The sequence below is a fragment of the Callorhinus ursinus genome, unplaced genomic scaffold (genome assembly GCF_003265705.2).
Source record: "Callorhinus ursinus isolate GAN/ISIS: 27379988/994484 unplaced genomic scaffold, GSC_fseal_2.0 scaffold126, whole genome shotgun sequence".
NCBI lineage: Eukaryota > Metazoa > Chordata > Mammalia > Carnivora > Otariidae > Callorhinus > Callorhinus ursinus.
Window position 1 is genome coordinate 37,006 of NW_027397188.1, and position 12,426 is coordinate 49,431.

The 12,426-nt window shown below is 51.9% G+C and overlaps 2 protein-coding genes across 10 annotated transcripts in view; one reads left to right on the forward strand and one right to left on the reverse strand.

Annotated features, from left to right (window-relative positions):
* Positions 1-481: 481 nt before the first annotated feature.
* GLT6D1 (glycosyltransferase 6 domain containing 1) lies at positions 482-10,811 on the reverse strand. 8 transcript variants are annotated; one of them, XM_025860162.2, is made up of 5 exons: positions 10,504-10,811; positions 8,404-8,483; positions 5,613-5,657; positions 1,736-1,873; positions 482-1,347 (listed from the first exon to the last, which is right to left on the reverse strand). In XM_025860162.2, the coding sequence occupies exons 2-5, from the start codon at positions 8,475-8,477 to the stop codon at positions 681-683; spliced, it is 924 nt and encodes a 307-aa protein (XP_025715947.1). In that variant the 5' UTR covers positions 8,478-8,483; positions 10,504-10,811; the 3' UTR covers positions 482-680. The 8 variants fall into 8 exon arrangements, with proteins under 8 accessions (XP_025715947.1, XP_025715945.1, XP_073746186.1 ...); XM_025860160.2 differs by lacking the exon at positions 10,504-10,811 and adding an exon at positions 9,563-10,199; XM_073890085.1 differs by lacking the exon at positions 10,504-10,811 and adding an exon at positions 9,329-9,519.
* A 1,349-nt stretch (positions 10,812-12,160) lies between these two features.
* Positions 12,161-12,426, forward strand: part of LCN9 (lipocalin 9) — a 2,460-nt gene continuing 2,194 nt past the window's right edge. For both annotated transcript variants that reach the window (XM_073890065.1, XM_073890066.1), the window contains exon 1: positions 12,161-12,303. In XM_073890065.1, the coding sequence (XP_073746166.1) occupies positions 12,208-12,303 (96 nt within the window). In that variant the 5' untranslated portion in view covers positions 12,161-12,207. The remainder of the gene's footprint in view (positions 12,304-12,426) is intronic.

Consider the following 12,426-nt stretch of genomic DNA (forward strand, 5'->3'; position numbering starts at 1 on the left):
GGTTCGGTCGGTTAAGTGTCTGCCTTTGGCTCGGGTTGTGATCTCAGGATCCTGGGATCGAGCCCCACGTAGGGCTCCCTGCTCAGCGGGGGTCTGCTTCTCCCTCTCCCTCTGCCCCTCCCCTGCTGGCGCCCTCACACTCTCTATCAAACAAATAAAATCTTTAAAAAACAATATTCCAGTGGGGTCTTTACCGCTGACCGCAAACCTGAATCTAGAATCCACATGAAAGAACAAAAGTTTTGAAATGTTTCAGAGAGAAGTCACACAAACACCGTTCTGTTGTAACGAGTGGGAACCGACAGCGATTACAAGTGTGTAGAATTAGCTCAGGGACAGAAAGAACAATCAGTGAATAGAGTCAAGAAATGAACACTAGCAAGTATAATAACAATGCAGTATGCAGATGGCCTATCTTAAAAGGCATTATGCCTCCTAAATGACGAGCCGGCTCTCTACGATATATAGATGCCAACATCACTGTGATTAAACATTAATCGTTTTTATTCTTTATCCTGCATGGACCAAACTGGACGGTTCACAACTGCGAGGAGAAACATTTCCTGCGGATGGATGGCATCAACGTTTACACCCCGGAAACCAGGAGAGCTTTAGGACGCCCTCTTTGCTCAGGAATCCGTGTCTACGCAGTCGGCCCGTCCACAGGAGAAGCTGGTGAGTCAGAAGGCCCTCTCCAAGCACCGTGCTGCCTTGACCAACCAGACCTGGGCTGGGGGCCACAGCACCGTGTCCCAGCTGTACTCCGGAGACAGCAGCTTGGTGGGCTTGTGGATGAAAAAGTACTTGTTCAGATGTCTTTCGTAGGTGCTGTTCAGCCCATTTTCCTTGTCGCGCATAATCCCGTCCAGATATTCTTTGATGAAATTTAAAATCTCCAGGGGCGTGCCACCAATGACAGTGCCATCATAGTAGAAGTCCCCCTGTCCCAAAGGGATGCACGCCGCGGATCCGGGCCTCCTCTCGTAAGGGAGGTTCTCCGTGTTTTTAAAGTACCACCAGGCATGGAGCTGAGCCACGGACGTGCCCAGGGTCTCCACCCCAAAGTCATTCTGGAAGACTCTATTGGCCATCATGCTGAAGAGAAAGTCAACTTCGTCCTGAATGTGCCCTACTATGTGCACAGCTAAGTTCTTCATGCGCATGAGGTGAAAGTCATCCGCATCGTGTCCTCTGATGTTGAGTACTTGGACCGTCTGCAGAGGACCGGGCTCCAGGTTAGGCAGCCTGTAGAAGGCATCCACCATGATGTAAAAGATAACTCTGTAGCCGGTCATGAAGTGCTTACTGGCCGATTGTATGAACAGCTCCAGGTACTGGTCTGCAATCCTGCAAAACACACACACGCACAGAGGGAGATGCTTCCTGAACACTTTCAAGAGAAGGAGACATGTCACCAAACGTGTTGTCTAACTGACGAGTCACTGATGCTATGGGACCCCCAGTGGGTAATGTAGGCAGGTCGGGTCTACAGGTCTGACTGCTCTGGTTAGTGAGAAAGGATATAGTGAACCAGGGGGTCTGAGAAAAGCCTTTAAAGTTTTGAAACAACCGTTGGAAAGAAAAGAAATGTGAGCCAAGTGGCATGAATGAGCCAGCTAAGCCAGGAGAAAACCACGTCACGGTTTTTGTACGCGACAGCCAGATACAACGGTTATGGGTACCTACGGGCAGCCTGCTGGAGAAAGAAGGTCTCTGTGAGCTCATTCGCATTTACCTGCCAGTAGCAAGGACAGCCAAGCCTATGGTGAGGTTCTGTCTTCCGTAGTATTCTTCCAGGACCTGTCTATTGAAAGTGCCTTCCCATATGACCGGAGCAAGCCAGTCTGTGGTCGTTACAACATCAGGGCGTTTTCTGTTGAACAAATAGAAAACAAGTAAAGCAGGTCCCGCCTTTACTACGACAGCTGCAGAGACCCCCTGAGAGATACCTGCTAACGCTTACAGAGCACTTACCATGTGCCAGGCATTGGGTCGAGGTAGCTTAAGCAGCTCGTCAATCTTTGCAGTGCCCTATGCAGTAAGCACTATTTTGGTCCTTGCTCTTCGTGTGGAGAAACAGAGGCATAGATTGGTTGGGTGAGCTGCCTAATACCACAGAGCTAACACATGTGGGTCAGTGGCAAGACCCAGCAATTGCTGCTTTTGTCACCAGGCTACCTGCCTTTGACCCCAGGGGCCACCTTCTCTGAGCTCCAGCTCAGCTTAGATGTAGGCAGCCCAGAGTCAGAGCATCCCCTGATACTGCCTGAAGCCAGTGCTGCAGACACAGTGCCTCTCCCTCCCCACATCTCCCTGAGTCCTTCAATGTTCCTTCCTCCTCCTACTCTCTCCCCCCCGCCAGAAGATCTACAAGACACTTTGCTTTAAACCTCTCCTTCTTGCGTTAGGTCCATCAGTGCAATCCAGCAGAAATAAAAAGATGAGTCCAAAAAGGGACAGAGATATTAGATTTGCTTCCAGTAACAACAGAGCTTAAAACATGCAAAGTTGGTTAAACATTTGAAAATTGTTCAGTGCACCTACCTTTCCAAGAAATTAAAGAACAGTCAGATGCCCATATGAATTGACACAGAAAAAAAAATTATACGAAGTCCAACAACCATTCATAATGAAAAAAGAGAGAGAGAGAGAGAGAGAGAGAAGACAAACTCCCAGAAAAATTCCTATTTTTTAGGGGGGAATTACCTTTAACTTGATAAAGAGCATCTACAAAAACCCCATGGCTCACATCATACTTAATGGTGAAAGACTGCATGCTTTCTCCCTAAAACTGGGAACAAGGCAAGGATGCCCACCCTCACCAACTCTTATTCAACAGAGTAGTGTGAATTCTAACCATTGCAATAAGGCAAGAAAAGGAAATGAAGCACTGGACTGGAAAGGAGAAAGTAACAATGTCCCTGTTTACAGATGGCTTGCCTATGTATAAAACCCTATAAAATCTGCCAAAAGATCTTCCAGAACTAATAAGTGAATTCAGCAAGGTCACAGGATGATACAAGATCAGCACACACAAAATTTAATCTCACCTCCATACACTAACAAGGAGCATGCAGAAACTGAAATTAAAAACACAATGCTATTTACAGTTGCTCCCAAGAAAATGAAATATTTTGATGCACCACCGTACCCACTAGAAGTCACTCCCTGCAGCCCCCGGCAACAACTAATCTGCTTTCTGTCTATGTAGGTTTGCTTATCCTGGGAATTTCATATAAATGGAATCATGCCATCTGTGGTCTTTTGTGCCTGGCCTCGTTCACTTCTCCTGTTTCCAGCGGGTTCTATATTGTAGCATGAAGCAGTACTTCATTCCTTTTATGGCTGAATAATATTCTATGGTATGGATTTTCTTTATTCACTCATGGGTCGATGGACATTTTAGTTGTTTACATTTTTCAGCTATTATCAGTAGTACTGCTATGAACATTTCCTCTGCAAGATTTTCTATAAACATATGTTTTTAATTCTCTCAGATATATACCTAGAGGTGAAATTTCTGGGTCATCTTGTAATTTCATGGCTAACTTTTTGAGGAAGTGCCAAACATTTCCAAGCAGCTACACCATTTTACATTCCCACCAGCAGTCTATAAGAGTTCAAAATTCTCGACATTCTTGCCAGTACGTCTTGTGGTCTAACTTTCTGGATCTAGTCATCCTACAGTCTTTAAATGAATATAATATGATGTCAACTATGCCTCAATTAAAGAAAGACTGTTTTTGTCCAGTGAGTCCCACACCTGGTCTTCTCCAGGGGTAGTCTATTGATTGATTGCTTTTTTCCTGGGTATAGGCCATACTGCCTTATTTCTTCACATGTTTGGTATCGGGGTTGAAAAATGGGTCATTTAAATAATGTGGCAACTCTATAAATCAGATTCTTTCTGAGCAGAGATTTCAGTGACCATAAATGACAAAGAATACAGACTTTATAAAAGTAGTTCAGGAGCTATTAAACTGAAGAACATAACAACAAACAGCAAAAACACACCCTGGGAAGGGGAGGGAGGGAGGGAGGGAGGGAGGGAGGGAGGGAGGGAAGGAGGACCTGGCTTGAGGCCATTGCAGAGCTGGAGGGAGGCACCCAGCCCAGGGTGGGATAAAATGCCAGAAAGCTCACTTTTCTTTTTCTTGAGCAAATGCTCCGCAGATTGGTGCAAGCCTTTGGTTAATTTCCAGAGTTCTGAAAGAGTCGATTACAACAATTTTTTGCCAGTTTCCTCGGTTTTATGAAGGATAAAATTGGGGGAGGTTATTACTCCATCACTTTTGGTAACATAACTCTAGATACTCTTGCGCCCTTTCTGTTGGCAACACCAAGCATCATAAAGCAAGAACTTTAGGGATTGACATAGGGCACCAGCTTTGGAAAACATCTGGCACCATCATCTGGCCTGGACAGTCCAGTGCCCTGCCCTCCAAGGGCTCCATCTCCCCCTGGTGAGGCTCTTGCACACATGTGGGTCAGGTGACATGTGTAGGAATTGGTGCCAGCAAAGCACAGAAATGATCCAAGTGCCCACCAGCAGCACAGCTGGTGGATAAACTCGTATATTTCCACACTGGACTATTATACAGCTACCCAAAATGAACTATGGTGATGTGCAAAATTTGGGTGAATCTTACAGTATCAAGAGAAAATGTAAGTCCCAGAAGAGTGCGTAAGTGTGATATCCTCTTTGTATAAAGTTACAGGGGACAGGGTAAAGGGATGGGAAAGGACAGGAGGCTAGATGTACATTATAATTTTTGTTGCATTAAAAATAAGCAAGCAAGCAAACACATAAATAATACAAGCAGGTTTTGCAGGAACCAATGAGGACAGTGTCATGAATCATGGATATGATTCATCTAAGAAGCTGAGGTCCATTTAAAATACATGCCTATGTGAGGAAAACATTCACAGAAGTTCAAGTACAAATGAATGATAAATGTACTAAACTATGCTCAAACACAGGAATAATTACAGAATTGCAAGTTGACTTGGGATATTTTTAAACTAGTAGTTTTGCCTAGAATAAGTGATTTTCTGATGCCTCAGTTTATCCACCGTACCTAAGAAACTAAAATGGTGCAATTATTGAAGGGAAGTTTAGCGACCTACATCCAAACTAGAAATGCCTGCCTTCTTTGACCAAGTGACTCCATTTGGGGGATTTGTCCCACAGATCAACTCACGCGGCAGTGTGAAAAGATCTACGTATAAGGTTCACTTTACTTGCAAAAGTCCCAAATGGCAGACAATCTAAAACCAGCAGGGAGCTGGTTGAGTCAGTTATGGTGTGCAAACCTAACGTCGAATACCATGCGACCAATACAGATGGGGCGGGGGGGGGGGGGGGCTCCCCTGTGCCGGTGCCGAAATCGAGAGCAGCCATCATGGTGTTTTCAAACCACCTCCAAAGAGAGTCTGTCACTGACAAAACCAAGAAGGTCAAGCCAAGGAGAGCATGTCAGTGTGGACAGCCTTACAAATGAAAACTCCAGGCACGGGAAGCCTCCCAGGGCAGCAATCACTGAGTGATCGGAAAAGCCGTTTGCGCCACACCCAGCACCATCGTTTGTGTGAGCGGACGCGTCTCTTCTTACCTAGGGTTAAACCAGTCTGAGAGCCGCAGTTCTTCTACTTCGTCCCTGGGTGCGAAGGGAAAACCAAGTTATTACAAGTCATGCATATGTTCAGCCATGGTCTACGGAGCCCCTGCGGCAGGGCAGGCACTGTCTGGTGCTGGCGCTCCAGCTGTGGACATACAGCCTGCCCGCTGCCCTTGGGGAGCAGAGACGGCGGCCTCAGCGGTCCCCAGCGGTCTCCAGAGGTCGGGGCCAACCGCAGGGACAGGCTCTGGCCGCACATATGGTGCATTAACCCAGTTCGGGGGGCCGGGGAGCCACTTGGAGAGGAGCTGTCTCTCCGGGTCAGGAAGGGAAGAACAGCGAGAGAGCACCCCGATTTCATTGTTGGATCCCCCAGGGCTAGACCGTCAAACTCCGGATGGCCCACGCGAACTTCACTAACATCAGGAAGTGACAAACTAAAGTGCTAAAAAGTGGCCATTTATTTATTTATTCATAAGCGGGCTTCACACCCAACACGGAGCCCACCTCGGGGTTCAGATTCGCGCCCCCAAGGTCAAGACCTGAGCTGAGATCAGGAGTCGGACACTTCACCGACTGAACAGCCAGGTGCCCCCAAAGTGGCCTTTCTTTTAGAATGCTGGGGTCACGGATGCTTGGGGTCCCACGGAGCAATGGAGGCATGGAAAACATGGCTGGTTGAAGAGGGGGGTCCTGACCTAAGGAAACCATCACCCTAGAGGAAGGTGCTCCACCCACAGCAGGGTCAGCCTCGTCCTACGTGAGGGGCTAAGCTGCAGGGTGCCGAGGACTGCTCTCCCGTGGCGGCCCAAGGGTGCCCAGCTCTGGCCACTCGCCTACTCCTTCCCCACACCGCGTGCTCACACGCCCAGTTGTTTGCAGTGCAGGCCGACGCTGCGGCCCCCATGAAACCCACCCGCCGTCCGCTAATCCCAGAGAAGCAAACCGTCACACGGACCTGGGGCCCCTCCTGGATTCCCCGTGGGCTCCGGGAGACAGAAGACTTGTGCGATACTGTCCTCTCGTGTCCTGTCTCTTCCCTGAACACCACCACCCTCCCTGGACCTACCCCCCCCCACACACACACACACCGGTCTCACAGAGACGCGCACGTGGGCAGCCCATTTCCCAGCCGATGGGCGAGAAAGCTGGCTTCCGGGCTGCCAGCAGGGTTTTCTGTCTCTGGTTTCTCTGTCACCATCAGAACCCCACTAGCTCCCGCCCCTTTGCCCTCACTCTGTAGGCCTTCCCACACCAAAGCTTCTTGCCAGCAGAGATGCCCCTTCTGTAGGGAAGTTTGCCACACAAAATTCAGGACTCCCATTCGATGGAGTTGAAGATACAGATTGGTCTCCTTCACTCAGTGATGTGCATCTAAGTTTCCTCCGTGTCTTCATGGCTCCGTAGCTCATTTCCGTTTCGTGCTGAATGATATCCCCTTGTCTGCATGCACCACACTTGATTTATCCATTCACCCACTGGAGGGCACCTCGGTCACTTCCACTCCCTGGCAATTATGAAGAAAGCTGCTATAAACACCTTGGGTAGGTTGTTGGTGGATGTACGTTTTCAGACGCCTCAGATAAATAGGAGCACAATTGCTAGATCATCGGAAAGACTGTATTTAGTTCTGTAAGAAGCCACCAAAGTGGCTTCAAAGCGGCTGCCCCGTGGTGCGTGGCACGAACGAGAGTCCCGTGCCCCACGTCCTCGCCCGCACGTGGTGCCGGCACGCTCCTGATTTGGGTCATTCTCCTGGGCGTGTGGTGGCATCTCATTGTTCTTATTGGCAATTATTTAGTGACGAATGATTCCGAGCGTCTTTTCGTGAGCCTCTTTGCTCTCTGTGTATCTTCGGTGAGCTGTCTGCTCGGATTTTGCCCGATTTTTAATTAGGTTGTTTCCTTATGGTTGAGCTGGAAGAGTTGTTTGCATATTTGGATACGAGCCTTATATCAGACATGCGTTTTGCGAAGGCTTCGTTTTTAAAGATGTTATTTCTCACGATATGGCTGCCTTTCAAATGGCATTTGGGGAGACCGCCCTGCTCATTAGAAGGTCATGCGGAGTGGGCGAGAAGGCGAGGACTGGAATTTTTCTACAGGAGAGAATTCTCACAGGCCAACCGCAGGCCACCCCGGGGCGCACCTGCTGCCCCAGCAGGCTGCTTGGGCCGTTCCAGTTTGTCCAGAAGAGCAACCCCGTGCTATCCCTCACCTCGCTTCCCTTTTCCTTCATGCCTTTAGTTATGTAAACTCGGACACCCCATGTTGCAATGGTCTGCCTTCTCCATCTGGAATGGAAAGCTCCCTGAGAGCAGGCGGTTTGGGTTCCTACTGCTCCCTCCAAGATCACTGTTACCCATTCACAGAGGATCGAATTAAAGTTGGTACGCTTTGCTTTGTGCCAGAGAGAAGGGAAGGTCTGGTCACTTTCAAGAGTGTTAGTAACGTCTGCACCAAACCCAGCTCTTTTTTTTTTTTTTTTTTTTTCTAAATGTGGTGACTCTTAGCCACCTATTTGAATTTTTTTTTTTTAAAGATTTTATTTATTTATTCATGAGAGACAGAGGAGGAGAGAGAGAGAGAGAGAAGCAGAGGGAGAAGCAGGCTCCCAAGGAGCAGGGAGCCTGATGCGGGACTCGATCCCAGGACCCCGGGATCATGACCTGAGCCGAAGGCAGACGCTTAACCATCTGAGCCACCCAGGCGCCCCCCAAACCCAGCTCTTCACACCCTCTCTGCCGATTGAGGCAGGTCAACATTGACCAGTATTTTATGTTTACCTGAAATGATACTCGAGCAACATGAAGTATAAAACACAGGAGATCAATAACAGCACCCTTCTCTTGTAATTCATGGTCTCCTGGAGGGAAAAGCAGAGAGAAGTAGACTTTAAATAGTAAACAGCTGCACTTGGCCACCTTCTAGCCGTGGATTTACGACGTCTAGTTGGCAGACCTTGGGACACCAACCGAAGGTCCTGCTTCTAGAAGGAGAAGGCGGCTTGGGGCGGGGAGCTCTGTGCTACTGGTGTTCTCAGGGCACCTGCCCCTCCACCTGGATCGCAGAGGAGAAAGGCATCCAACCTCCCCACTACCTGGCTCTCATGAGGAGGGGCTTCCTGGACTCTAGGAGGCGTGACAGGCCCCAAAAGTAGCCTTCTTGGTTTTTTTCCTCCCTGAGACAGTAAGATGGCTCATTTGTCCCAAGACTATGGTGGTCTAAATAAAAGCTCTGAGCTCCCTCGAAGGTCGATGCTTGTAAACAGGGATTAAAGCCTAAATCACAGGCATTAGGTTCTAACGTGGAACTTTGGGCTCCGGCCAACCCCCCCGAGCCTACCCTGGGATTTCTGGTCATGGGTCTGTAGGGTTATGTGTTGAAGCAAAGTGGAGATCTCCGGTGCTTCATTCATTCCCGAGCACTCGGTGAGTGGGCAAGAGGCTTCTGATCTGCACCGCCCGGCTCAGTAGCCACCAGCCACGTGTGGCTGCCGAGCACACGAAACATGGCCGCTCTCACTTGAGATGTACTGTGAGTGCCCAAAACACACTGACTGGGTTTTGAAGGCAGACGTAGGACGAAAGAAAAGAATGAACATATCTCCTTAATAATTTTAGACTGATAAAATATTGAAATCAGAATTGCCTGGATCTACTGAGCTAACCACAAATATGTTGTGAAAATTAATTCACTCGTTTCTTTTACTTTTTAGAATGTGGCTACGAGAAAACCGGACGTTGCAAATGCAGTGCGCGTCCACTTGTACCGGACGGTCTGCCTTAGGCAGTGCCACACGGGATATAGCTTTCACACCCCGTAGCGGGTGGCGGGCCCCTCTCAAAGAAATTCAAGGGCACTTGAAATGCCACGTGCGCCCCGGTGACCTCCTCTCCATAGTCACTCAAACTTGTCCACATCCCTCCTGAAGGGTCCCTTCACCTGGCCAGGAGCGATGTAAGGGACAAGGTGCGTGCTCCCCAAGCATTCTGTCATTGGGTCTTTGTAAAGCCACAGGCCGGACGCTGTCCCCTGTTCTGCGGGTGGTGACGTCAGCAGGCCCTTTGATGATGCAGACGTCAGGAAGTCTCAGTCATAATGATGCATCTGCTATCGGGGGCTTCTCGAGGTTGCCGGACGACGGGACCTCGTCCCACTTGAAAAGTAAAGGATGGGGCGCCTGGGTGCCAGCTGACTCTTGGTTTTTGTTCAGGTTGTGATCTCAGGGTCGTGAGCTCGAGCCCCGCGTTAGGAGGTGCACGGATGCACAGGGAAGTCACAGCACGCCGGATCCCACCATTGGAATTTGTGGTCGTAACACGCACCTTGCCCCACACCCCCTTTAAAAACAAATTCATGTTTATTACTGAGAGCGTAGCAGGATGTGTGGTGTCTTGGCTTCCTGAGGCTACGTAACGAACTGCCACAGATGACGGGCTTCAAACCACACAGCCGTGTGCCCGCACAGCCGAGGGGGCCCGAGCGTGGGCAGCAGGTGCGGGCAGAGCTCGCTCTCCCATCTCTGGGCAGCGGCCTCCCTGGCGCTCCTCGGCTTCCAGACGCCTGCTCTCGCCTCTGTGCCCACACAGAGGCTTCTCCCTGTGCCCGAGCCTCCCCACGGCGCCCCCGGCGTCACACCTGTCTCTGTGCGCTCCGCCCCCCCCCGGAAGGTGCCCCTCCCGCCACAGGCCTGTGATTCTCAGAAGACCTGGTGCGTGGGGCCACCCAGCCCCCAGGGAGAGCAGACGCAGGCCGAGCCCCTGCCCGATGGCCAGCCCCGGGGGACAGTGACCTAGGCGGACTCACTCCTCGAAGCCGCCACGGCCGCCCTTGCACCCCGACGGCCCCTGGCTCTCCACAGGCCTCCACGATGCCATCTTTACCTGAAAGTCAAGATCAGTTTTGAATTACTTCATATTTTCTCCCTGTTTTCCCATTCGAGCCGGTGTTGGATTCTGTGTTTAGAGAAATTTGACTGTGAAGGAAAGCGGGAGACCGGGCTGCCCTTGAGGGTAGGGTGTGTGCGTGGGTGAGCACACATCCGTGCCCGCAGCTGTCCAGCATCTGGGGAGCAGAACGTCGACGGGAGCGTCCAGATGGGGAGGCGGCCCAGGCAGGCCCAGGACAGGGGCAGTGGGGGAGGCTGAGGCCGCAGGGGCCTGGGGCTGGGCTGAGGGGAGGCTCCGCTCCTGGAGAGGAATCCAGCACATTCCACCAGCTGGCGGCCCCCCTTCAGGGGCATGACAGGTGCCAATAGCAAGTGTCGGAGGGAATCCAGGGAGTGGACAGATACACCTGCTCCATCCTCACCGCATCCTGAGACCACACTGGGGAAGCAAGCCCTCAGACAGGAAGTCCCGCTGACCCCGTGCCCTGCAGAACGCACACCCCTCCTACAAGGACAGTCAGACTCACATCCTTTAAATTACTTTGCACCCGCTGAGTGACAGAGGGAAGCCGGGTTTAGGCAGAGGGAGAGGGTTGTTGCCTCGGGAGTGAGTTGGTGAATCAGATAGAGAAGGGGGCCCAGCTCGGAACAGGAGCCCAGTAGTGAACAAGGAAGCCCAACAGGGGATGGGACATTGACCGAGGGGCTACATCAGGTGCAGCGTTCCAGAGGTTTGGAGGCCACAGGGGCCATGCAGGGGACAGTGAGGGAGGGGGTCCTTCCCTGCCCCGGGCCAGCCAGTGGTTGGCAGGGGCAGCGGTGGGCAGGGCGGCCCCACTGTCTGTCTGGTATCTGCAGCCCCCCCGGAAGGGGGCTTCCTGAGAACTGGTACTCACTGTCATTGCAAACCCTGGAACAGTATTCAACCAGTGCATGAGCTATGATCTGGTACTTTTAATAGGATTTGGTGTCCAATGTCCTGGTCAGTCCACCTGAGGCCCTCTGCTGGCCCTGTGCCTGCACGCAGCACGGGGAGACGGGGAACTTTCCACCACTGCCCTGGACCCTGGCCTGGGTGGAGGCCAGGCCCACATCTATATGAATCCACGTCTGTGCTCTTCAGGCCCCAAACCCTGAACCGTCTCCTTCTGGCCCCACCACCTGCCCCCCCGCCATGTCCCCTCCCCTGGGATTCATCCCTTACAGGGCTCTGTGGACCTTCACTCCAAATTCACCGTCACATCCTCAAGGCCAGGACGGCCCACACAGTGCCCTGCACGCGTGGCTGCATGGCACCTACATGCTCTCGAATCCAGACGCCCAGGCCCAGGCAGGGATGGGCGCCCTCGGGGCTGTCTGCTGCCCAGCTCCAGCAGCACAGAGAGGCCAGGGAGGCCCCAGCATCATCCAGGGCCCCTGCAGCCGGGGGTTCCGCTCCAGGGCCCCCAGCCTGACCTGACTTCCCCTTGCGGTTCTGACCCAGACGGACACTCTGTCTGAGCAGACTGCAGGGTAAGCCCGTCATTGGCTCCAGGACATCCGAGAGCCGTGGGAGGTGGCAGCAGCGGTGGTGGCCTTTGGCTGTGTTCCCAGCATGCAGGTGGGGAGGACAGGCAGTGCTGGGGGCAGGGGGTGGAAACCACACGGCAGAAAGGGGTATAAGGGTGGTGCGCCACGGGTGAGGCACCCACCAGGAGGAATGGCACTACTCCTGCTGAGTCTAGGACTGAGCCTGGTCTCTGCCCAGGAGCTCAACCCCCGAGCCATTGTGCGGAAGAGCTATGACATGGCCAAGGTGGGTCTACAGCCCAGAGTCCGGGCCTTCCCCTGGGGCCCAGCTGCAGGGCCCCCATCCTCCCTCCATCTGGGGTCTTTGACCTGGGAGGAGGGCACGGCTCCTGGAAGGGCTTGCTTCTCC

What these genes read in the sequence shown, in the direction of transcription:
- GLT6D1 (XM_025860159.2), bottom strand. Translation starts at nt 7,030, where the DNA reads ATGAGCTACGGAGCCATGAAGACACGGAGGAAACTTAGATGCACATCA. An exon ending in TCAGACTGGTTTAACCCTAG is followed by an intron (nt 1,874 to 5,612) that starts GTAAGAAGAGAC and finishes TTTGTTCAACAG; the next exon opens with AAAACGCCCTGATGTTGTAA. An exon ending in GCTGTCCTTGCTACTGGCAG is followed by an intron (nt 1,348 to 1,735) that starts GTAAATGCGAAT and finishes TGTGTTTTGCAG; the next exon opens with GATTGCAGACCAGTACCTGG.